Source organism: Anas platyrhynchos, chromosome 2 (assembly GCF_047663525.1).
Source record: "Anas platyrhynchos isolate ZD024472 breed Pekin duck chromosome 2, IASCAAS_PekinDuck_T2T, whole genome shotgun sequence".
In the NCBI taxonomy this organism is placed as follows: domain Eukaryota; kingdom Metazoa; phylum Chordata; class Aves; order Anseriformes; family Anatidae; genus Anas; species Anas platyrhynchos.
In genome coordinates this window covers 122,961,748-122,986,632 of record NC_092588.1, presented here as the reverse complement: position 1 = coordinate 122,986,632, position 24,885 = coordinate 122,961,748, and the positions used below count along the sequence as shown (strand labels likewise).

The 24,885-nt window shown below is 38.3% G+C and overlaps 1 protein-coding gene across 3 annotated transcripts in view; it reads right to left on the bottom strand.

Moving 5' to 3' along the window:
- The window catches only part of ANKRD28 (ankyrin repeat domain 28), a 116,511-nt gene that overhangs the window by 47,085 nt on the left and 44,541 nt on the right, over positions 1–24,885 (bottom strand). For all 3 annotated transcript variants that reach the window (XM_027451002.3, XM_072033511.1, XM_027451001.3), the window contains exon 3: positions 8,494–8,572. In XM_027451002.3, coding sequence (XP_027306803.1) covers positions 8,494–8,572 — 79 coding nt within the window. The remainder of the gene's footprint in view (positions 1–8,493; positions 8,573–24,885) is intronic.

The window sequence follows — 24,885 nt, the reverse complement described above, 5'->3', positions numbered from 1 at the left end:
CTGAATAATCAGTAAATGAGAATATAATCAATGGATGACATATCAGACAGAAGTCTTTAATTCTTCTGACTGTCTTCCAGGTTATTTTTAGCCATTTCTTGGTTTTAGCACATCAGACAAAACAACGAGCCCAAATGATGCACCAAGCTCCACCTAACTTCACACGTACAGCCAACAACCAAGGAAGGAGGACTTTTAAATTCTAATTGCTTTCTGCTTCTAACTTTAGGATACAAACATCTTTGAAGTGTTTTAACGTAAAGTATGATACACAGTTAGAATGAAGGGAGTTACTAATCACCATTCTGATTTTCCTCAGGAAAATGCATTCTCAGGGTCTGAGGTCAAGTCAGATCCACCCAAGCGATCAAGCCTGAGCTAGGAGGAGCCCCACACCCAGCACAATCCCACTGCAAGGAAGTGGCACTTACTTAATTTCCATGAGAACGTGCTGAGGCTCCATGATGTGTTTATGGGCTCAGCCAAGTCGCTCACTGATATTTTTGGTAGGTTAACAGGCTAAAAAGCCCATCAGAAGAGGGCAGGAATAAATACAAAAAGATGCCATATAAAAGCTTTTATCAGTGATAAGTTGACCAGACTTGCTAGGACTAAAGGAAGAGAATACCAAAAGGTGGTTTTGCTTCTGGTAGGAAAGAAAACCAGAGGTAGTTAAAGAAGCATCTAAGGAAATCTGAACCTATGTTTAAAAGTAACATGACCCCTCAGAAGAACAAAACACAAAACAGTAACAGCCCTGCCCCATAAGTGATCTTTCACCTAAAATAAGCCTAAACATAAGTCTAGGACATCCTATATTCATCAAAGAAATGTAATAAGTAAACACTAAAACAAGTTATCTTTTCAAATGCATAAAAAATTGTAGATTCTCTGACAACGGAAGAACAAAGCTCACTTCTGACAAAAGACATGTCTCTTTGATGCACTCACCTAAGAAAAAGCAACCGAGTTTGCTTCTTCACAACAAAAAAACCCATGGGCTCCAAACCCATTGGATTGAAAGGCAAAGTTAAAATAATTAAAACAGGTGTACTATCAAAAAAAAAACAACCACGTTTGTATGCACTATTAACGTAGGAATACTATGGGAATCAGGAGAGACATAGCTCTACCTACATTAAGTAAAATAGTATTTTAAATCAACATCAAGAGATGTTCCCCCTTAAATTTCTCCAAGATGACATGCTGCCAAGAACGATTTACATTTCATAAAACAGCCTCTCCAAACAACCTTGCATCTAAGTCCCCTCTCTAGGCTGTTTTTACTTCTTCCAGCATGATTTTGAGAAAATGCTTCAGTTCCCCCTTCAGATGAGCATCTGAAAGAGATGAGACAGAAAGCTCCCTGAAACCTAAACGTACCCATACCCACAGGGATGAAGTTTGCATCCTTTATAATTTGAGGTAAAGCTCTACTGCAGATCACTGCAAATAAATGTTAGAAAATACATTACACCTTTACTGAATTGTCTTTTGTTAAAGATGATTTGAACGCATGCATGCATATAAATTACTGGGCAGTGTTATCTCTGGGAAGCTCAACCTGCTGATGAGCCGAGCAGGGCACCGCTCACATTCTCAATACCTTCTCGTGCACGTTGTGCAGCAGTTTGCAGCGTTCAAACAACCCAACATACTCTTCCATGTTGGTGGACTCGACTGACAGATTAAGCAAAAACTTCCCTTCATCAACAACTTTACTAGTACAACCTAGAAAGTTTATAAATCCAGGCAAATTTGAAAGGAATATTTTTGCTCTTCAAACTGCAGAGGGAAGTTCTTCTTAACCTCCCTGAATATTAAATCTCATTTTGCAAAGTTGCACTTACAAGACTGACAAAGATGCCTTATTTATGTCATACAGTAGCTACTAAAGCCCACCCGTGGTTACCTTTAGCAAATCTACTTTCCAAGAGACATGTATTGAACTCAATACATGCATCAATTTATCAAATGATTTTTGAAAACTTTAATTATATCAGGCCACATCCGTATGTCCCCCAATACCCAGACGTATGTTTCTGTGATGCAGTTGCTACTTCCCTGGTTTCAATACCCTTACGCTTGAACAGAAGCTATCATCTCAACCCTTCTCTTGAAGAGACAGGCAATGGACAGTTGACTGGGCTGCACAAAACAGTCACACACCTCTCTCTTCATCCATAAAGTCCCATACAACTGTATGCAGCTATATTTTATCCACTTCACCTCTGTTCTCCTTCCATAAGAAATATTGCTAGCTTGCCATGACAAACCCTGCCTGTTACTCAACACCAGAATTCTGCCAATTTGCAGATTTCCTTAGAAGTACTACAGCATTTAGGTATCACTAGCTGGAAATAGATTCAGAAAAGGAATACAATGGAACTAACATTTCTGTCTTTGCCCACAGTACTAACTTTAAGTATTGAATTGCCTTCCACCGTTCTGCCAGTTTGTAGTCTGTATTTTTAGGCTGTCAAGGACAATATTTCCCTTTATTATTGTACAAGATGTGCTGGCAATTGTACAATATCATAATATAAGCAAATAAAGCAAAACTGTTTCCACTTGCATGTAAAATAGACACCTACTGTTCAGTATTTGACACTCTGAAAACGTGTTTATTTAAGAGTAAAAGATGTAAATAAGATCCTTAGACTACATTTAAAAAAGGTAACAACAAACTTTGCAGAATTAGGAAGATCCCAGGTACAAATCACTAAGAATAACCAATAGTTTACACTGTGATTAAATTCTATTTAACTATTTTCCTGAGATCTTGTATTAGTTTTGCAAGTTTTTTCCTTTTAGACTGATCCACTTGTTATCTAGGACCATGGAAATACTTAAAAGCAGCAGGCAGAAATTGTCACAATGGAATGAACAGATGAAAAAAACCTTTTCCTCTGCTAGAAAATTATGTGAACATTCAAGGGGAGATGCAGAAAAAACCTTGTAAAATAGAAGACAACTTCAGATGACGATTTGAACAATTCGTGAAATATGAACTAACTTCCTATTGAGAAACTGGAAACTTGGAAAATTATTGCTGCAAAATCATGAGTAAGACTTTGAGAGACAGCTTCTACCTATGTAGAAGCTAAATGTGTAATAGGGGATCTATAATAGTATAAATCTATTGTACAGTATAATCTATAAAAATTGAGAGAGATAGGACTGGTATGTCTTTTGAGCAGCCGCAATTATTCTTCAACATCTACTTTTATTTTTATTGTTACAAAACAAACAAACAGACAAAAACATGGAGAAATACTGGAAGATAAGCACAATCAAGTCCAAGTTATCCTCCAGAATTTCTCCTGCCTAAACAGTTTTTGCCACCTCTCAGACATTAAAGAGCAGCACAAGTTTCTCAGACTCCCTGAGCTAATGAACATTTACACTTTTTCGTAAGCTGTGAGAGTTGGTCTCTCTCATAAAAAGTTAGAGCTGCTTCCTTCAGCTACCTTCTACACAGCAACTGCTGCCAGAGGACAGTGAGGACGGCTCTAAAGAGAAAATTGTTGCTCACATTGTTGAAGGAAGGAAGAGGAAGCGGCCAAAAGATACAGGCAATGTAAAAGGAGTGCCTGTGAAACCACAGGCCTTTGCACATGGGGATGTTTGCAACCCAAACAAAGGAAGCTTCATTCCACTGATATTTTCTCAGCGATAGCCTTTCAACAGCTCAACTGTTTGATTGCCATTGCACGCAAGTAGCACTTTTAATACTTGCGTGGCTTGAGAATGAGCTCAAAGAAACCCAGCTTGAGGGGAGCAATGTTGGAGCAATGTCTTTGCTATCCTACAAAGTCTATGTTGTTACATCAACGCTAGTTTTCCAGCAGCAGGATGATTATTACACGGTACAGCTGACCCACAAGAAAGCACAACAAATACTCAGAGGCTTCCAAACCTTAATGAGATTTAGACCACACATTTGTGTATGCTGAGCTCCATGCAGTGAAAATTTAGGGTTAAACAAACAGAAATGTGTTATGTTAGTATTAAGTATCAGTGCAATCATAGTAACTAATCCTACTTGAAAGTAAACAACACAACTCATGTTTCTTTTCATGAAGCCTGCTAATTTCAGTGAAAGCAATAATAGGCTGTGTGTTATGTTAAAGAAAACATGAAAAAAAGTTATTAATCAAGGGAACACAATCTGGGATCATACTAATACTAATCCATCCTGCTCCTCACATCTCACCTGCCTGCAGGAACTACTCTGATAGCATTTAAAAAAAAGAGTTTGGGACAAATGAAAAAAAAAAAAAAAAGTTTAGAACAGAATAAGCCCCATCAGAACAGTCCCCTGCAGCACTTAGCTGAAAGAAGAGTTTGAGTCTTAATCAGGACTTCTTTGAAAGAAAAAAATTTGGATCTTGACATTCAGTTACACAAGACTAAATTATGTTGCTTTCTACTTCTCAGTAGTTTGTCATAAAGTATTTAGACAAATTCAGTGCAATTAAGCAAAGTAAACAGATATACTTTTGTATCAGGACATGAAGTTGGACATTATACACTGTAGTAATACAACTTTGATGGATGTTATGGCTCTTTACAGCATAATATGAAAAAAATGCTTCTAAAATTTTAAGAGACTAATATATGATCTTCTGTTCCATCATTCTATAAACAAGCATCTTTATGCCTCATATTTACTGTTCATCTCCTTATGTAACAAATTTAGGTAATGTTAATAACATAACTAGCTGCAATCTAAAGAAGAGGGATGATTTCAATATCCAGACTTCAAGAGACCATAGTGTTAGGAGAATTTGCTTGTAAAACATTCACATCTTTAGGGGACAAGTTTATTAGTAAATTCACTGAAGCGCTGCCTCAAGATTAAAAAAATAAATAAAATCAAACAAACAAAAAAATCTAAATGTCAAGCCCCAGACAGGAGCCACCAAATCAATTTTCTTTGCTGTTCACAAACTGTCACCTTCATGATCCTTGCCCAGCCTAAAACCTACAAGAGGAGAGATCACCGAGCAACCCTGAAGGCTGGTGGTTAAATAACTCACTCAAGAATTCAAAACCAAAATGAATATGCTTGTAAGACTGAGGGCTTACTTCCTAGAAGCCTGCAAATAGGCTCAATGAGTTCTATCTTCATAAACACAACGTGGGTTTCTTAAGTCTACAGTAAAGTATTATTAAGATATTGTAACAGCAATTTATGATCCAAAATGCATACTTGAAAGTAATGTGGACCCATTGAGAGAGATACAAAGTAAACTCCAATCAAATTTAAAAAATCTATGTCTAGGTAATGTACAATGCGTGCTTTAACTAAGAATAGAGGATGATGAGAACGAGTCAGATAAGAGCCAATGAGTAGTGGAAAGATTAATATTGACTTCAGCAATTTTGATGATCAATTGGAAGGAAGAATGAAAAAGCTGAGGATAGCTTGCTTAGCAGTATAACTTCAAAATGGTTCCTAAACATACCAGTAAAACTACTTCAGAAGATGTTATGAGTTGCAAAGCCAAGCTCTTGCATGGTGAGAAATGCCAGGATGAAAGCAGCCCACAATGCTTAATTAATTCAATCCCCTGTGCAAATGTATTACAATGGGTCAATTATGAGCCACACAATGTTTACATCCAAATTTACTGCACAAAGGAGATTGCTATTCAGAGGTATTATTTAACTACCTATTCTTTGTTCAAAAAGAGGCCTTGCAACATGGCAAACTTTCTTCAAACTGCTGTGGTAACAGATGTACTTTATTTGCTCCTTAACATTCATGTATTACAACAAAATGTAACCTAAATCTGTCCCCAAGGGCAGATTTGATCTCCAGCTGAATCACAACAGATTAATTTTCTGTATCTTTAGGAAATGGAGAGAATAAGATCTGTTAAGTGGTTCCAATTAAGTTCCAATTAAGAGATGGAAGTCAGAAGAAAAATCTTGGCTTGTGCACTGAGGGACCTAGACCCAATCTCTCAGAGAAGTAGCTGGTGCAGTTCTTCAGATCCAGCTGTAAGCACTCACGCTCCACAAACTACAAGATCTCAAATCCCGCATTCAGAACTGAAGAAGACTAAATTAGCGACTACTTTTTAAAAAGAGTCTGGTTTAAGCTGCTTGCCTAAGATCCCAGATTGCAAATGGGAAATATATAGATCAAAACCCAAGCACAGCGCCTTTCCTACTGAGCAGCCTTGACATGCAGACATCACTCTCTCATCCTGCAGTTAATGCCCCTCTTCATTCACTTACAAATGCAGCAACAACTGTCGTATGTGTCTCCTTCACTGTACCACCCTGACCCATTCCCAGAGCAGCCCCTCCTTGTGCAATTCATGAGGCAGTGCTTCTACAGAAAGCCCTAAACATAGAATCATAGAATCATAGAATATCCTGAGTTGGAAGGGACCCTTAAGGATCATCAAGTCCAACTCTTGACACCGCACAGGTCTACCCAAAAGTTCAGCCCATGTGACTAAGTGCACAGTCCAATCTCTTCTTAAATTCAGACAGGCTCGGTGCAGTGACCACTTCCCTGGGGAGCCTGTTCCAGTGTGCAACCACCCTCTCTGTGAAGAACCCCCTCCTGATGTCAAGCCTAAACTTCCCCTGCCTCAGCTTAACCCCGTTCCCGCGGGTCCTGTTGCTGGTGTTAATGGAGAAAAGGTCTCCTTCCTCTCGACACCCCCTTACTAGGAAGTTGTAGACTGCGATGACACGTAATTCAAGTCCGCAGCATAACGCAGAAGCACAGCCAGGTGAGGCTGATGTTACAGAGACATCCCACAGCGTTCAAAGCTTGTGACTCTACAGCTATTTAAGATGTTGCTTTGTAATATTTTGCTTTAAGTAAATCGTGATTTTTATTAACTACAGTTCATCTGAGACATTATTAATGTCTCCCAGTCTTCCTGAACAATCTCTAGACACAGCAGCCCCCTGCAACAATTCAGCTTGGGACTAGGCGCACAGTCCTAACTCTTAGTTCTTCACTTCCCTCCTTTGTTCTCCAATTTTTCTTATTCCCAGGCTACGTGCCCAAATAGCATGACTAACCTTTCTTCTACGACCAATTGGTGTCTTGCTGCATTAGTATCTGAATAAGGATGTCTCTCCTTTCATTAGCCCTTTGCCTGAGAGAAGGAGAGAGAGATTTTCTTTTCAGTCACAGTTCTGGGAACTGGACTCAGTTCACCCAAGCCAGTTGGAAGCTTCAGGCCCAGAAGCAGCTGACTACAACTTCACAGAGTTTGTAATTTGGCTTTTTTTTCCCCATTACTGTGAAAACCCAAACAAAAAGAAATCTTTGCCAAATCCCCAATCCCTTTTCAGAAGCAAAGGGTCACTCCATATTCTTAAGAGTCACCAGAACTTTTTTTTTTTCCTCTCCTCTGGACAGGGACAAACAGCATGCTTTTCTGACCCACCTTCTCAGCAACACAGTCGAAATTTTCTGGGCAATTTTTTTCTCACATGGTCAAAAAAAAATTCATTATGGAATACTTCCATGGTAAATACACATAGATGTACATAATGTACATATGATTATAATTAATTATAATCATATATATAATTACATGTAATATAAACTGAAAATACTATATTTTGGTAAATTATAAACAAATTAAATTATGCCTGGCAATTTCGATTAAAAATCTGGAAGTGACTTCTCTATCTTTACATTGACATTTCCTTTAGGGAAAATTTGCTGTTAAAGGTTGCAGGGAGCGGGGGAAAATAGCCACCTTTGCACAGGTATTGTGTACCTGTATTGTGTACTTTCATCCCACTATCTAACCTTAAAGTAGTTCCATATTGTGAATTTAACCTCAAGTCATCTGATGGGTACGTTTGTCCAAGATGAAAGATAATCAATTCAGTACCTCAATAATGAATTTCTGCTTTCAGGTTTTGGTTTGGTTTCTTGGTTCTCTCCCCACCCTCCCTTTTTTTTTTAAAGACTAAAATGAACTGTCTTAGAGAACTTGCAGTTTGTCTTAGTACAAATAAATAGAAAATAAGACAATTTTTAAAATCCCAGCTGATCCTATCTGCATTCTGTGCATTTAAGCCAACAGCAAAAGATCATTAAGAATAATAACATTGTCACCAACTTTGGATTCCATCTTTTGCATTCAACTTTAATGCATTTGGCCTTTCTGAAGGCCAATTTAAGACCAAAACAATGCTGCTAACATCTACCTATAACATATACATTATTACTTCTTTAAACTAGCATTGGTCTACCTAAAGCTGATCAAGCTACAAATAAAAAGAGATAAAACTGAGATATCTTTCTACCAAAAATACTTTAAAGCACAACTACACGGTATTGTAACACTGATAAGAGTGGAAACCAAAATTTCAATACAAGTTTCTTTAGTTTCTAGCACATTAAATATCTCAATAAAAACTACATAAACTAAGATGTACATAAATATTTCTTTGGATGTGCATAGAGGTAATTTTTTTTCCATTAACAGGAACGGAACATACCAGATAAAATAAGTAGTTCAATAATTTCTGCATCTCCCAGATAGGCAGCAGCATGTAAAGGGGTCCTTTTCTCATTATCCTGTGGTAAGAGGGGGGAAAAAAGGTTTTATTTAAAACAAAAAGTATGTTTTAGCATTCTGCATGAGTAATGAAAAAACACTGCATAAAAGTGCATCTTCCAAATACTGTACATTCTATATTTTAGAAAACATTGTTACACTAAAGATGTTAGCCACATTTGCTGAGACAAGCACACTCCTCCCTAAGGAGCTCTGTTTGTTACACCTACAGTCAGCTAGCATGTTCTCCTGACAGACAGACTGACAGATACTCATTGCACCTGAAGATAAACCCATCAGTTAGAAGTCACCATTCACTTGTCTTCAGAAACATGAACTTGAGACTGTCCTACACAGTTTAGAAAAAAGATGCTTCAACTCCATGTGTAACAGTTAGCGAGAAACACTTTCTTTGGACAGTTTAAGGTTAATTTCAGCAGTTATTCTCAAAATAGAAAAGAAACGGGAGTGAGCAGAGGCAGAAATACTGAAATTTCAGCTGTTTTGTTTACTGCAGGTGAGCAAAGAGGAGTAGAGATGCAGATCATTTTGCAGGAAACACTCAGCACTGCTGTTTAGTTCAGGCTGATCTCATGTCCTTCTGAAGGCACAAGTAAGCGAGAGAATTTAGGCATGCACAATGTTTGTTGATAGAGATAACATTCACTTATGAAAGACTGGAACAAAATATTTCTCAAACCTTTCAGCATTGGTGTCAATTTCCCTTCACCAGCTTATAGTTAAAACAGAAAAATAAGATCACTTTCAGGTCTTACTGAATGACAGAAATGAACAAGAATCATCTAATTCACTCTTTGGGGTAAGGCTGCTGAAAAACTAGAAAAGAAACCAATCACCACAAGCATCTTGGCTAAAGCCCTGTCTAGATTTCCAGATCTTTCTAGTAGAGCATCAAGTACACTGTGAGGACAAGGGAGGAGGAATCAAGATGACAAGCAGCAAGACACTGCTATTAATTCAACTGTTGTTGACAACTATGTTGTCAACAACATTTCAAATGACATTTTTGTGAAGAAACTTCCTCTCCCTTGCCAAAACCACCTTAATCACTGAATTCCTACTTGAGGATTAACAGGACTAGCAGCATGCAAGAAGAAAATTCCTCCTAAACTATCTATTCACCATTTTGTCCTGCTCAAAAAAAGTCCAGATGACAAATTCACCATATTATCAATGTTTCCTAACTACAATTTCTGAATTACACACAAGTAATTGAAAACAGAGCAGTACACTCCCGACCTTGAGTACAGAATCAATACTACTTATTTATCATTAACACCACGTCATGCCAGGATGTCTCAACAGCAGGTTACAAATTTATGACAAAAAAAAAAAAAAAAAAAAGACATCTCTCATCTATAGATTAAAAAAAAAGAAAAAAGATAGGAAGCACAAGGGAAAAATTAACAAAACAGTAGCCAGCAATTAAAAGCAGTCTTTGTTCCTCCCATCTGCAGATGTTAAGTTAGCACAGCTATCCAATAATTTGCAACCTCGTTTAAGCAGTTTGATAATGCTAAATTATCAAATTACCCACAGCTTAAGAAATATGGCCCACAGTTCAAGAAATGCAGACCTTTCAACCCAAAAATGGGTACGGTATTCTACTGTCTGCAACTTCATTGTAGAATTAGAGAAAATAAGATGGGTCATGAATATATCCTTCTGTAGAGAAGGTATTCCATTGAGAAATATTCTTTCTGTCAAGAAAAGCCACATACACCTCACTTAAAAGGACAAAACTTATTATCAAAATTTTCACCATATTTGTGCGAGGTTGCCTCTTTTTTTGTTTTCAACATCTTAGTGACAGAAGTCATAAAAGTAACCAGTCTGATTTGAATAAAATGGGAGAGAAAGGAGCTGGTTTTGTTTAGAGAAATGCCAACCATTAAATCCCAAATATACACCGATGATCCGAATTTCTGGTAAATTCCAGCCACCTTTCCCCCAAATCCCACCTCTACTAATGGGAAGAGTTGAAAATTCTGAAGCCGCCAAGGCACAAACATGAAAACAGCTGAGATATGTTTTCACTCCAGCACTCCCATGTTTCTGAGCTACGTGTTTCCAGTCATGCAAATATTTGGGGTTTGCTGCTCTGTGGCAGCACTGTTTGAAAAGATAAAACTCAAAACCCAACTCCCAGTTCTGCTGGGGTGCTCCCAGCTTGTTATCTCCTGGACCAGCTCCAGAGCCTGGTATTGCAACTATCCCCAAACCCAGGCAGGGTCTGGGGCAACTGCAAGTATTCTGCGGGCTGAGCTTGCTTTGGCAGAAGCCCTGACTTTTCGTCCAGTTTCACAGCTGTGACTTTTTCTCTCTTTTTTTTTTTTTTTATCAATTAATTTCTGTGTGGGAAAGTTTTTATTTTAGTAAAGACCTGATTTTTAGACCCTCTTACAAAATCAGAAAATCTGCCTTCAGCAAGCTTTCATTACTATGCACAAGTCAGCTTCCTTTAAAAAGGAAATTCTAGTTTTGTTCCACTTGAAGTGAATTTTAATAAATGAATTCAGGATAAAATTAAAGAAAAGTGTGTGGGTTTTTTTTTGTATGCTATTAAAATACTGCTATACAGATCAACTACTATTTATTTTAAAAAACGAATCATTTGATGAACAACTTTCTTCAGCAAATATAAAAAGAAAACCTTTGAGAGCTTTACAGTAAATAAAACTAATTAAGATTTTAGGTTTAAGAAGCAACTTTGTGAGCAGGCATTTGCAGCACTGACATATCATACTAATGTGAACAACAGCCCGTAACTGCCCTACTGTTGCTTCTGTTTCAACCTAAAGGACACTAAAACAAAAATTTCAAGAAAGGAGTTTTGTACATAAAAGTTCCTGTCCTACAGTAGGAACTATAAATTTATATTTTAATTGGTTGTTGGTTGACACTCGCCTGAACATGAGCAAGTAGCATGCCCAGGTGGCCAAGAAGGCCAACAGCATCCTGGCTTGTATCAGGAATAGGGTATCCAGCAGGACCAGGGAGGTGATTGTCTGCCTGTACGCAGCTTTGGTGAGGCTTCACCTCTAGTGCTGTGTTCAGTTTAGGGCCCCTCATTACAAGAAGGACATCGAGGCCCTGGAGTGTGCCCAGAGCAGGGCTACGAAGCTGGTGCAGGGCCTGGAGCACGAGGCCTGTGAGGAGCGGCTGAGGGAGCTGGGGGTGTTTGATCTGCAGAAGAGGAGGCTCAGGGGAGACCTCATTGCTCTCTACAACTGCCTGAAAGGAAGCTGTGGGGAGCTGGGGGTCGGCTTCTTCTTGCAGATAGCTAGTGCTAGGACTAGAGGGAATGGCCTCAAGTTGTGCCAGGGGAGGTTCAGGCTGGCAATGAGGAGACATTTCTGCTCAGAGAGAGCAGTCAGGCACTGGGACGGGTTGCCCGGGGAGGTGGTGGAGTCACCATCCGTGGGGGTGTCCAAGGAGAGGCTGGATGTGGTGCTTGGGGACAAGGGTTAGTGGGTGACAGTGGTGGCAGGGGTTGGTTGGACCGGATGATCTTGGAGGCCTTTTCCAACCTTAATGGTTCTGTGGTTCTATATTCCTTCCCTCCAAACTTTAATTCCAGATATTGGTCAATACTGTCAAACTAAAAAGCAGTAAAAAATCTCCTTAAGAAATCAACGTTCAGAATGACCATTCTATGTCACAAGACTCTCCCATTATCATATTGTAATGCACCTTTGGATTAAATTACATAAAAGCATATAATCATTCTATTTGTAGTACTTCCTTCTATGTCCCAAGGTTCTCACACATTTTATCTACACAGGAGTTTCTATATGGATTACAGCATGAGAAACTCCTAAAAAGACCTCATTAAAACCAAATCTGGGATAAAATGACAAGATCTGCAGTGTTAAGAACTTCTTTATAACTCCCCTCGTCTTCAGCAAACCTGGAACAAGGATAATGCCTCCTTTGTGTCATGTAAAATGTTAGACTTTGGCTGTTTCAATAGGTACTTAAGGGAGCAAAACAATGGACAAATCTAAAATTAAATAGGCAGCATTCAAATATACTTGTTTGTTGTTGTTGTTTTAAAGAAGTATCATTTGAGATACAATTTATCCCTGTGTGGGTTGTATCTCAGCAAATGAGCAACAGGAACTCCCAAGAACACAGGTACAAAATATCTGCAATTCTTTGACAGTGTCAAGTACCACAGGGGTCTCTCCCAGTGCCAAGTCACCAGTGCTGCACTCCAGATTCACTAGGACACCAGTTTTTATTTGCAAATTTTGGCAAATACACCTTTTAGATTATCGTTTTATAAGGCAGAATAAGTCTATTCTAAATCATTGGTTTTTTCCTTCACCCAAAAAAGAACACCCTATATTTGGCTCTTATGTTCAAACTTTCAACTACGCAGATTTTAGTTTAAGTGCATACATTTGTAATTGGGGCCACTAAGTCTTTGGAAGCATGTCTGACAACAAAGTGCTACCTTAAAAACAAATAACTCACTAGAACTTCGAAATTAGTCAGCTGACAAATATTGTCAACTGAAAATAGAAGAAAAAGATAAAGTATTAGGTTTTCGAAACTTACAAATCTGTAACGAGTAACTTAATTTACATTCAGGGTAGGGAGAGGAATTTGTCTGCTATTTCTTTGGATTTTTTCAGTATTTCTTAACTCTGTTTTCAAAATACCATTCCTTAAATTATTCTGACATTGATATTGCAGTTAGAATACAAAAGTCGACATTGTCATAAAAAATAACTTTCTGACTGATTTTGGCCAACAGCATTTTTAGAAGCAGAACTGTATTTTCTCCTCATACTTCAAACTTAAAATGTACCTTCAATACAGTGAGAATACCTAACAAGCCACAATAAAGGTCTGCCTTCTGCATGCTTAAACACAGGGCGAAAGCATACTGTTAGCCACAAGAATCATACGCATTACGTAGCTAACCTTGAAGTATAGTTTGAAGCCAGATGATAGATACCATCAGAGTGTGAAAAGACTAGATTTGCCACTCAAACTCCATTAATTGTTTGAACAATTAGCTCATGGTACTATTTTCATAAACACTTGTATTACATTCAAAAGGTACATTTCTGAAAGCCCAATACTAATTTTGCTCTCCTCAGGCTTTATCATTAAGCAGTACATTTCAGGACATACCCTCTTTATGCCATCTCTTAGAACAGAGCAAATCCTGACTTCTAAGCAATCACAAAAATTGAAGAGGAATCTTTACCCTTCTGTTCATTACATTAGCAATAATCAGTTGGCTCTAGAGACCTTATCTTGTAGGGGAAAATAAATGTCTTTAGTACTAGCAAGGAGGATTGCTTCAGTTGTAAGCTGTCAAAACATGGTGTTCTTCCTAGTTAAGATCTTCAATACCAATTTAATAATGCATGCTCTTTGACTTGGTTCTAGATAACAATCAAAAACTGGCTCACTGTGGAGTAAACCACTAAAACATTTATCTTGTGTCTGCCACCGTTGCTTGGGGAGTCCCTAAAAAATTAGATGGCAGTGGTAGTCGTACAGTAGGAAAAAAAGAAATTAAGACAGAAGAGAGCTACAAAGCAACCTGGAAAAAGGTCACAAAACTAGAATTTTAGGAAATATCAGGAGTTTATAAAAACATGCAAGTTTCACCCTATGAACACATGTTCCTCAAGAGCATAAGCTCACAATGTTCTGAACAAGAAAAAATCACCTAAACAGATAATTTTTAATGGATTTACAGTGACACACAAAGTAACTGGCATGCACGTACTTTTAGACTGTTTGAAGAAAAAACTATTAGGTTCATAATTGCCAGGGAGGCATTAACTCTCCAAAATTTGTTTTCCTAATCAAAATCAGTAACTCAGCAACTGTAAATGGATAATCTAAAGAGCTAATGGGTTCTGTATGTGGGCAAATTTCAGAAGCAGGATGAAGGCTTACCTCGTGCCTGGCCAAGTGGGTGAAAAAGGGACAAACCCACACTGAGCAGCATTAAAAGTTGAAGAAATTGACCTAATCTATTCTGATTGTCATTAATGGAAGTGATAAACTCTAAGAATTTTGGCTATAGAAATATTTTAGCTGCATCCACCACACTTTCTCCACGAGGAAAACAACATCTAGGTAGGTAGCTCTGGAAATGGCCTGACCCAAGCCTGGGCAGCAGAGGCTGGTGGCAGCAGGTACCAGGAGACATCTTCAGGGAGGTCTCCTCGTAGAGCACAGGCAGAGTTGGGCATTTCCAGAGTCCCAAAGGTGTGAGACGAGGCTGGTGTGCCAGTGCCAGCAGGCCATGAGGAGGCTGCCGTGACGTGCGCTCCAGTGGACATGCACTAGGCCTCATCTCTCAGATCAGAGATGAGCACAACAACAGATGGACATTGGGCAGGAAACCTCCTTCCCTAAGACACTAAAGTGCCTGATGTGTTGAGTTTCACAGAAAAAAGTATAAAGGCACCCTTAACTCACTACTTTTAGGGACTATTAATAACAGCAACCAACTGCAACGCACTTTGTATCAGAACGGCCGTCCCCTTTATTTTCTGGCTACTGGAGCAGACCAGGCAATCACGTTTCCTCCCTGCCACAAAACCTGGAGTGTAACTGAAATCTTAAAGAAAAATTGTTGGTCGGACATTTGGGTTTTACCTTTATCTACAAGAACTACGCTGCCTTCTGCACCACACTCCACATCACAAGGATACAAAGACAAATGGGAGATGGGGGAAAAGAATTCATGGTGCGTGGCTCTGCTGTCCGGACATACTCTGCAATCCCAGATAAGTCCTCATTTAACCTAATGCCCCCAGGCATTTTTTAATGGAAATTCTGGATCTGAATTTGAAGCACAAGTTGACAGAGCAGCACTAAAAATGCATGAAAAATAATTTACTTCCCATTCAGCTAAGGATTATTTTATTCCACTCAAATAACAAATCTAATCAAAAAAAAACCCTATCCTCACCAAACCATTACACACAATTCATTCACAAAATCTGATAAACAAAAATGTGCAGTCAAAGTTTGGTTCCTTTCCAAAGCATCTGCACAGTAACAATAATCTGGTAGGAATCATTAAAACTAAGTTTGTGAAGAAAAAAACATTCAAGCACTCATATATGTTATACTGGAACATTCATTTATATTCAACCAGCTCTTATTAAAAAATCATTTTTTTATTTTTTTTAAAGTGTAAGGTAGCTCAGATCCAGTGAGCTCTTAAGTTCAAAACAATATTGTTAAGTAACAGTATTTTGGACATCTTTTCAAAAAACTTATTCTTCAAATGTTACATGCTTTACATCAGGAGCATTAAATTGATCTGATGATACAAAACGGTTCAAATGTGACTGTACAGCAGTGAAATCAAAGGTAACACACATAAAAAAAGCGAGTCACATCTTGCATAAATAACAGCTATTAAGATTCAACCTGATCTATGATTATGATAGCAGGACACCATGGCCAGCTAAACTCAGTCAGAAAACAAGAGTAAAAATTTCTTGTTTAAATAAACTCCAAAAAAAAATAGTTCAATGTGGTTAAGACATTTAAAAACTGATACTCAGCTCATGAACATGCCTTGTTTTCAAGAAGGCCTTTTTGAAGTTTTTAATTAATCTTCACAAAAATGTTATTAAGAAAACAGCATAAAATTTGTGGAATACAGCATTTTTTTTTCACTTGTCTTATTCCTGCCTACCAACAACAAAAAGGTGTTTTTTTTTGTTCTTTTTACAATTTATTACTCCTAAAGGTCAAAAATTATCAATAGCAACACATGAGGACAAAAGGGCTTAGGAGTTTTCTGGTAGGCATCTTTACTTATTAAAGCAAAAATACTGACTTATATTCAAGTATTTCAGGAGACATTTTGAAAACAACAAACATCTCTGTATCTTTCCACTTACGAGCAATTCATCACAAAAATGCTTCTCCATAATTTTTGTGTTTTGAAAGCACTAAATCAGTGTGCTTTTTGGAAATATGCAACTTCTCATATACTTTCACCTGCATGTTCCACGCAGGCTTTGTAATGCTCCCATCACTTTTGTAATTCTTGCTACTTAGGTTTTCAAACTCACTTGTGGCACGAGCACAGCTCGTGGAAAAGCCAAACCTAGGTCTCTATTCTATAATATTGTACACATAACTTCTTTTGCCCAAATTATAAAAGCTAGAATTTGTTGTAAGTGAAGTCAACCATCCATTTGGGTATCAAATAAAGAGCTTTGAGCAGGTTTTGTGAGCCCTTCACAAAACCTTTCACTTTGAGTTTATACCATCAAGAATGTGGTTCCATTCAACACTAAAAACTGCCAGTAAATTCTTGCTCAATACATGGAATGAATAAAGAGCTATTCTCTCCCCTTTGCTAAGGTGAACTTGATCTTATGGTACAACTGAGACATTTGGGATTAAATCAGGAATTAAAACAGAGCAACTCTTAGGGCCAAGACTATTTCTTAAAATATTTTTAAATAATAATTTAAATAAATTATTTAATAATTAAATAAATAATTTTAAAATTATTTCTTAAAATATTAGATCATGAAAAAATAAAAAAGTAAAAATAAAACATTGAAATTAAAAAACACCCCCCCAAAACACAAACTTTTAAAGCATTCAAAACTATCCTTTAAAAAAAATGAATATATATATATATTTTTTTTTTTTAAATGAAAACCTCATGACAGAATATTTTTCCTTGGTTTTCCCCTTCCTAAATGCCAAATATATTATTTGTAAACATCTACATGGAACATGTAGTGGAAAAAAACTACCAGCATTGGACTGTAGTTGCTGGTAAGAAAAATACAATAAATAACTCAAACTGGTTTTGAAAAATAAAGCAGTATGTGAAAGAGAGGGAATTTCCTTCATGAGAGAACACAGTCTTTGTGAAGCACATTATGTAACAGAGCCTGTGCTCGTACAGCAGGCTGAGTAAGGGATAGTGAATGCCTCGTCTCACCCTGTAATCTATCTGTAATATTTGAGGACACAAATAAGAAAATATGCCAAGAGAGAAAACAGTACAATACAGTCTCTGTTTATGCTCCAGGGAAAGATCACACCACACTAGGTAAGGTATGCACATCTCCATCCCAGTTTAAATCCACCACATTATGTCCAGGCCAATGACACTTTTGTTCAGAAAAGCTGGGTTTTCTGCCTTTTTCATTGCAAAGGCCAACATTAGCATGACAACCCTGTACGTGTCTGATGGTCTTCACCTCTGACGGTACATGTCAGGTCTTCACCTCACTAACCTCATTGTCTCGGTGACAAAAAAAAAATAAAATGTGATTTTCAGGTTGCATGTTCACCGTTAATACCTCTTCTCAGAGTAAGTTAGGCCAGGACAGGGCCAGGAGGGTGACCAGAAGGGCTTGCACACCTCTGCTATGAAGACAGGCTGAGGGAGTTGGGGTTGCTCAGCCTGGAGAAGAGCAGGCTCTGTGGAGACCTTACAGCAGCCTTCCAGTGCCTGAAGGGGCCTACAGGAAAGCTGGGGAGGGACTCTGTCAGGGGGTGTAGTGATAGGACAAGGGGTAACAGCTTTAAGATAAGAGAGGGTAGGTTTGCATTAGACATGAGGAAGAAACTGTTCACTGAGGGCGGTGAGGCTGCTCAGAGAAGCTGTTGGTTGCCCATCCCTCAAAGGGGATGAAATTCATGATCAGGAAGGATTGTAATCAGATAGGGCTTTATTAAACACTGAAAAAAGAACAGACAGGCCCCATATGTGAACTCAGGGCCTCATTGCAAAGGGAACATCCAGTTCACTTGCCCTCCAACCTTGACACCAGTGTGAGGCTCCCCAGGCCTGGCTGCCTCCTGACAGCCCCACAGGAGCCCTCCTCTCCCCAGGCATTTCTGGGATAGGCCTCCCCACTAAGTGCAGCAAGAAAATGACGCTTTCTCCTTCAAGTTTTTGACATACATCCAACCTTTGCTGGAGTAGATGTAAGGGACTAATTACTGATGGTTCATTAGATATTCCACCAATATGTGAGGCAGCTTTAACCACTTACAGGGCAGAGAAAATTGTTTTTGTTCAAAGGTACTCTGCATATATATATATATACACACATACAGAGTTTTCTCCTGGAAAGTTACTATAAATAATCAGTAAATTCAAGTCCTCTCTTGCTGCTACCAGCAGTGCATTCTTTAAGGACTGTGTCGATGTTGGATGTTAATACGCATTAAGTCCACAGAGTTTTTTTCTTCTCTTTGAGCGGGGATGTTCTGTTCTCACATACCAGCCCTGTGCATGACAGGCACAGCGAGTTCCAGGAGTAACCCCAGTAAGCTGCAACTATTCAAGACCTTGCTGTAAGTTTGTTTTGTAAAAGCAGCAGGAAATGCAAAACTTCAAACACTCTCTGAAGGCTACAAACTTCAGTAAGGTTACAATCACTAAAAGTACTGTGACAAATCAAACATTATCTATAAAATCATTATCATTAACGAGATAACAGTAGAGATTCGAACACAGAATTCCTGAAACACATTTGAATTTGATCTAATTATTCATGGCTCTCTAAATCGATGCCAATTTCTCAGTGTTAAAAGAATAACAATGACCAGAACAAAACTTGTCTGTCAAATCCCCAATTACTGTAAAACAAATAGAGAGCACGACCAATAGGGTAGAAGCAGTGCCATGTAGATATCGAAGCTTGTTTGCCCAGTTTAGCAAACATTACAACCACATTAGCATACTGCTAGGCAAGCTTACTAGACCTGATGAGAAGCAGAATATATTAGTGTGACTAGTACACCATACTAACATTAATTCTCTTATTAATTCTTAGTAAGTCTCTAAAGAATATTTATTTTTATTTATAAACATATTTTTAATTTAAGGAGTCCTAACCTATGCAGCGGTACCTTCTGAGAGCTACTGTCGACAGAACACACCGTGCCAAGCAGCGATCTGTTGGCGTTAGTCAGATCATCCTGTAACTCTGCTGGAGGTTTGTTTATATTCCTCCAATAAAAGTGATAATTCAATTCTTTTGAAAATCTCATTTGCATAGACTAAAAACAGTGCTGCCGGCATAAAGCAAAGGTTTATTTCTCTTTGGACTTGCGAGGTTCTGTCCTCAAGGGTTCTGATTCTGAAGGAAGATGCCTAATTAGGCAAGTTTTTATTATAAACATTGTAAATCCGTTTCTGCAGAAGAGGAACTCAACACCATGTGGACGCACTTTATATTGAGGCTGAAAAACATGATTCACTCTCTAAGCCACACTGAAAGGAAATAAGCGATCTGATTATTCATTACAGATGACAGGCCTGAAAAACATTCCACACTAACGAACAGGAAACCTACAACTGTAATAAAGTTAAGTAACAGTAAATAACTACTATATTGCAAAGTTAAATCTTTGAGCAGCTGGTGGATACTCTTAGCAGGATACAGACACAACTTGCCACAAGTTTCCACAACACTTAGAAGAATTAGGTCTCTAGAGCATGCTTCAAATCCATGAAACAAAGAGCTTCTTAGCAGTTCCTTTAAGAAGTAGAAGAAACTTTCCTATAGGGAAAGCTTCCCTGTAGCAAAGTTTCTTCTTATCCCCTTCAGACCCTTCACATGAATATTCTTGTTATGAAGAACTTAACTCTTTACTAAAATAACCCCCGAATATTCCCACATGGTAGTGCTAAACTCTATCTACTCCCTTAAAAAAAAAAACTCACTGAACTCTGCCATGTTCAGTGGCAAGAAATGTCATAAACTAGCTCTGTATTGTATTAATTAAAAAATCTCTCCCATTTACCTGTGCTCATAATGCCATTCTAAGAGACAAACCTGAGATCTTCTTGCAAGGGAACTACTTCAGGGCCACGTTACGTACTGATGCATGCCTGCCACCTCCGAGCAGGCAGAACCTGCTCCTGTCTGCAAAGGACCACAGACACTCCCGATAAAGAGGATTCTTCACAGAATTTTCCTACCATTTCTTCGTATGTAAGGAAATTTCAATTAAGTGAATGCTTCATAAAGCAGGAGTCTCATGACTCATCAGGCTGGTCACACAGGAAATGAGGGTTCCTGTTTGTGGTGGAAACATTAAGAAAGTTTATTGCAGAGACTATCTAGCATCAGAAGGCAATACGGTACATTGAAATGCACTCTGGAGGGGAGTCCAAGCTGAAGTTTATGGAGAAACACATCTTGCTCTTGTTTTATGGCTGTATTTTATTGGAAGTCCAAGGGAAAACAAGATTGAGAAGATGAGTGCTACCATGAATCTCTGAGATTATACATATGGTAGAAAGTAGTATAAGAAAAATATGTTTGCATATACCCCTTGCAAAGTAAAAACATCCCAAATTAAATACAGCCATCAACTGCTTAAAATGCCTCCAACTAATTGGAAAAGCTCTCTCAATTCTCATTAGAAATCTTTTCTGAAGACGATGGCTGTATCTTCTGTTGGTAAGACGGGTAACAAAAATCACTCAATGAACAGTTAGCCATGGAAGTGTCTCAAGGCATGCTCTATTTGTTTTATGATTTATTCCAATCCTGACTTCACCTGCTGCTCTCTGCAAGGTCTCCGTGGCCCACGTTTGCCCAATACAAGATTTTTCAGATTCTCTGCTACAGCATCTGATATTGGGCTCTGAATAGAGACAGTGAGGCAAGAATTGCTGCACTGAATCAAGCTCGATGTTTCTAAATAGCATGTTTTAATTGGAGGATTTTTCCTCATTAGTATTACTTTGTTTCAATTTTCATTATTAGTATTTGCTTACACAGAAACATTTCCTCTCTGACCTTCTACAGGGATTTCAAAGGCCTGCTCTCACTCTCAGTTCACTGTATGTTTAGTGCCACTAGAAAAACTACTCGTTGTTGTACACACATATTTTATATATAACTTGTATAACTTATATGGATGTATACATATACAAACACACGTCTGTCTTTTCAATATACATTTCAATATACTTTTATTTGTATGAAAACTTGCATCCAGTCACTGCTAAACAATTCAAAGGATGAAAATTAATTAAAATAACCACTGCCAAACTCAGTTATAACTCATTATACATTCTCATCATATTGTTAAGTGATGTGAACTCACAAATATCCATAATATCTGGGATTTTTCCATTCCATAACGAAAGAGCAAGTTCATACTCTGAACTATTAAGATAGGAACTCAAAAAAAAAAAAAAAAGTGTTCTTCAAAACATGTTATTTTTTTTTCCTCGATGCTTTGTTAATTCTTCCCTGACATTCAGCAAACCAGAAGTCAGAGAGCTGCCTGCACAGTCTGTGCTGCCAGGGAATACAATGAGATGCTGCCTCACAGCACCAAATACGTTAGTGCAAGTTTTTGTTGCCAACCGCAGCTGCCAGCAAAAAAGCCCTTCATGCAAACAGTCTACATCGCGTGCATGAATTTGACAAAACAGTTCCAGCACTGCGTCTGATGCACGCTTGAGACAAATAGGCTGGTTAGTAAAGGCATGCTCTCTCATCTCTTCAAAAACACTGCCTGAAGAGTCAAAAATGGTGCACCATTCCTGCTTAGCCTTTGCTACATTTATGCTAGGTTTTACTATTTCTTCTCATCAGTTTAGATAGGAAGGCCCCATGGTGGCTTTATTCTGACTGCCAGAAGCTTTTACCTTGTAACAACAGCAGCTACAGGATGAATTGGCCTGAAAAATGATTGAACTGCAACCATGCAAGCAACAAAACATCACAAATATGACAAAACTTTATTCTGATCAATGCCCAGAGGATCCCTGAACTGGAAAGGAGCAGGGATTGCACACACCTGTCTCCCTACTGCTTTTATCTGACCCATGCAAATTTCTGTGCAAAGCAGTCAGTGCTCCCCACTGCTTTCGGACCCATTTCCACAGCCTCCCGATGGCTTCCCAGACACCCCCAAACAAGAAACACGGTATTGCAGAGGAACTGCCACTGTTTGAAGGGTGCCATGTGCTAACCTGCTCTGAGCAATGTCTTCCAGATGTCTAAATGGCAAATTCTTACCCTAATGGGACTTAGGTTACAAAAGGTACTGAGAACAAAAGGGATAACTGAAAGAATTTATGCAAAGCAATTAATGCCAAAAGAGATTAAGAGGTATAGAGGTGTCAAATTAAAATTTACAACTGTAGCTGCATGCATGCTTTTTTTTAAAACCAGAAAAAATCCGCTTATTATTCATTTACTTTGGTAAAATAAATGGCTACAGAAAGATAATGAACAGAAACATAAAAAACATTAAAAATTCCTAAAGATTACTTTTACCTCGTTACATATTATGACATTTTGTTTATCTGATTTTAAGCAAGGCCTATGTAGGGTTCTATACATTCAGAGGTACTTCAAAATAATTGCTGAATTACAGTGTAAAGTAGTTTCGTTTCCCACAAAAAAATTTTTAGATCCAAAATCAGTACATAATTTATCTGCATGATCAGAACACCAAATTCCACTGAATTTCATAGTATGTTCCATGCTTCAGCTAGCCAATTCAGGCTTCCCTCTTCTACACCACACCGATAAGCCCAGAGAAGAAATAGTTACTCCAGAATCTAGCCCATGAGATCAGTATAAAGATGAAAACCAGGAAACCATTACCTATTTTTTCTATTTAACTTCCTTTAGGACTTTGACCAACACCAGCATCATGTCAAAGTATCTTTTTTTTTTTTTTTTAAATTGTGCTTTAATTTTCATTATTTATTCCAAAACTGCTCAGGTAACTGATATTTTCCGCAACCTCTAATTCTCCTGGTGCCTAATGCTGCGTGAGCAGTACTACCCTTGCAACCAGACTAACGAGACAATTTTCTTTCTCCGTCAGCATATGCAATGACATGCAGGGTAAAATAAATTAAAAACCAAAACCAAAGAGGAAATCAAGGAAGCCGTCATATCTTACCCTAGGGGGAAACTCAGCAACATTTTCCTGAAATGCAAATAACACCAACGAGAAGTTATGCAAACCCACACTTGGCAGGGCTGGGAATGGAGCCCACACCTGTACCGCAGCTCTGTCCACGCAGCAGCCCTGCAGCTCAGAATAACGAAGGCAGATCCACTTAGCTCTCACTTAACACTTGGCTCTCCTCTTCCTACCTGGCACGGTGGTGGTGCTGCTGGATCAATTGCCTTGCCAGCCCCAGGAACAAAACTTGGGATTTATGGCCAGTGCTTTATTGCTATGTAATACATGGGGGGAAAAAATGCTTAGTTGTATGTCTTTGTTGTTGTTGGTTTTTTGTTTCATTGTTCTTGTTGGCATTTTCCAAAATAGTAGCTTTAATTTATAAATTTTTTGGTTACTTGCTGTAGGAAAGTGCCATTAAATTCAGAGCTGTGCTAGATGGCCAACCATGTAGAACAGAAAGCACCTGGATACCCTGATTGCTACAGTCCTCAATACAGCACATGGGATTTCATTCTCCAGTCTTACATCTTCTGTTGGGAAAAAAACAACAGCTCACACAGAAATCAGCTTCATGGTTTAAATCTATTATAATCTCACAAAACATATTGAGCAGCAAGACACAGGTGTTTCACGTTTAAGTCACTAATCACATGTGTCAATCACTATTTTAAATAGGAGCAGGGAGCACTCCTGAAAATCGAGAGACATCTGTGTGATTCTGGGATTCCTCCAAATACAGCACTTGCTTGGCTTCAGCGTGAAAAGAGCAAGGGGCACACTGACACTGCTTCCAGAGAGGATCAGATGTTTATTCCCTCAGCTAAGATCAAGTGCAATTGGGTTATAAAGCCTGAATATAGGGTTACCTGAAGGATCCCTTTTCATAGTGGGAAATCCTATCCTGATAGGTCTAGGAGAAGGAGGAAAAACTGTTCTGATTTGGAACAATCATTTCAATAGTAAGATGTACAGCCTTTGAGAGTGAGCTGCTATTCCCTTAACAAAATCATACTGGTAACCGATAGCTGAGATGAATTATTCCATTTTCATTATCCATGAACCTCATCATACATCATAAAAGGTTTGGGTTACAAATGAAGTGGTACAAGTTTACCGACAGTGATGGACTTCCAAATTTAAAAAAAAAAAAAAAAAGCCAAGTCCTGACTGATAAAAGGCAATGCTGAAATAATTTAGTTAGCTAGAATCAACTGCTGAAAAGTGGACAAAATTCAAAGTATCCACGCTATTCTAATCAGCAAGAGCAGGAAATGTTGATGCTCTCCATGAACTAATAAAGAGTTCTTACTGACACTAACCGGATCAGTTATCACACAACATTCTCCTTCCTGCCAAGTCTCAAAAGCTCAGGATGGCACCAGGGAGA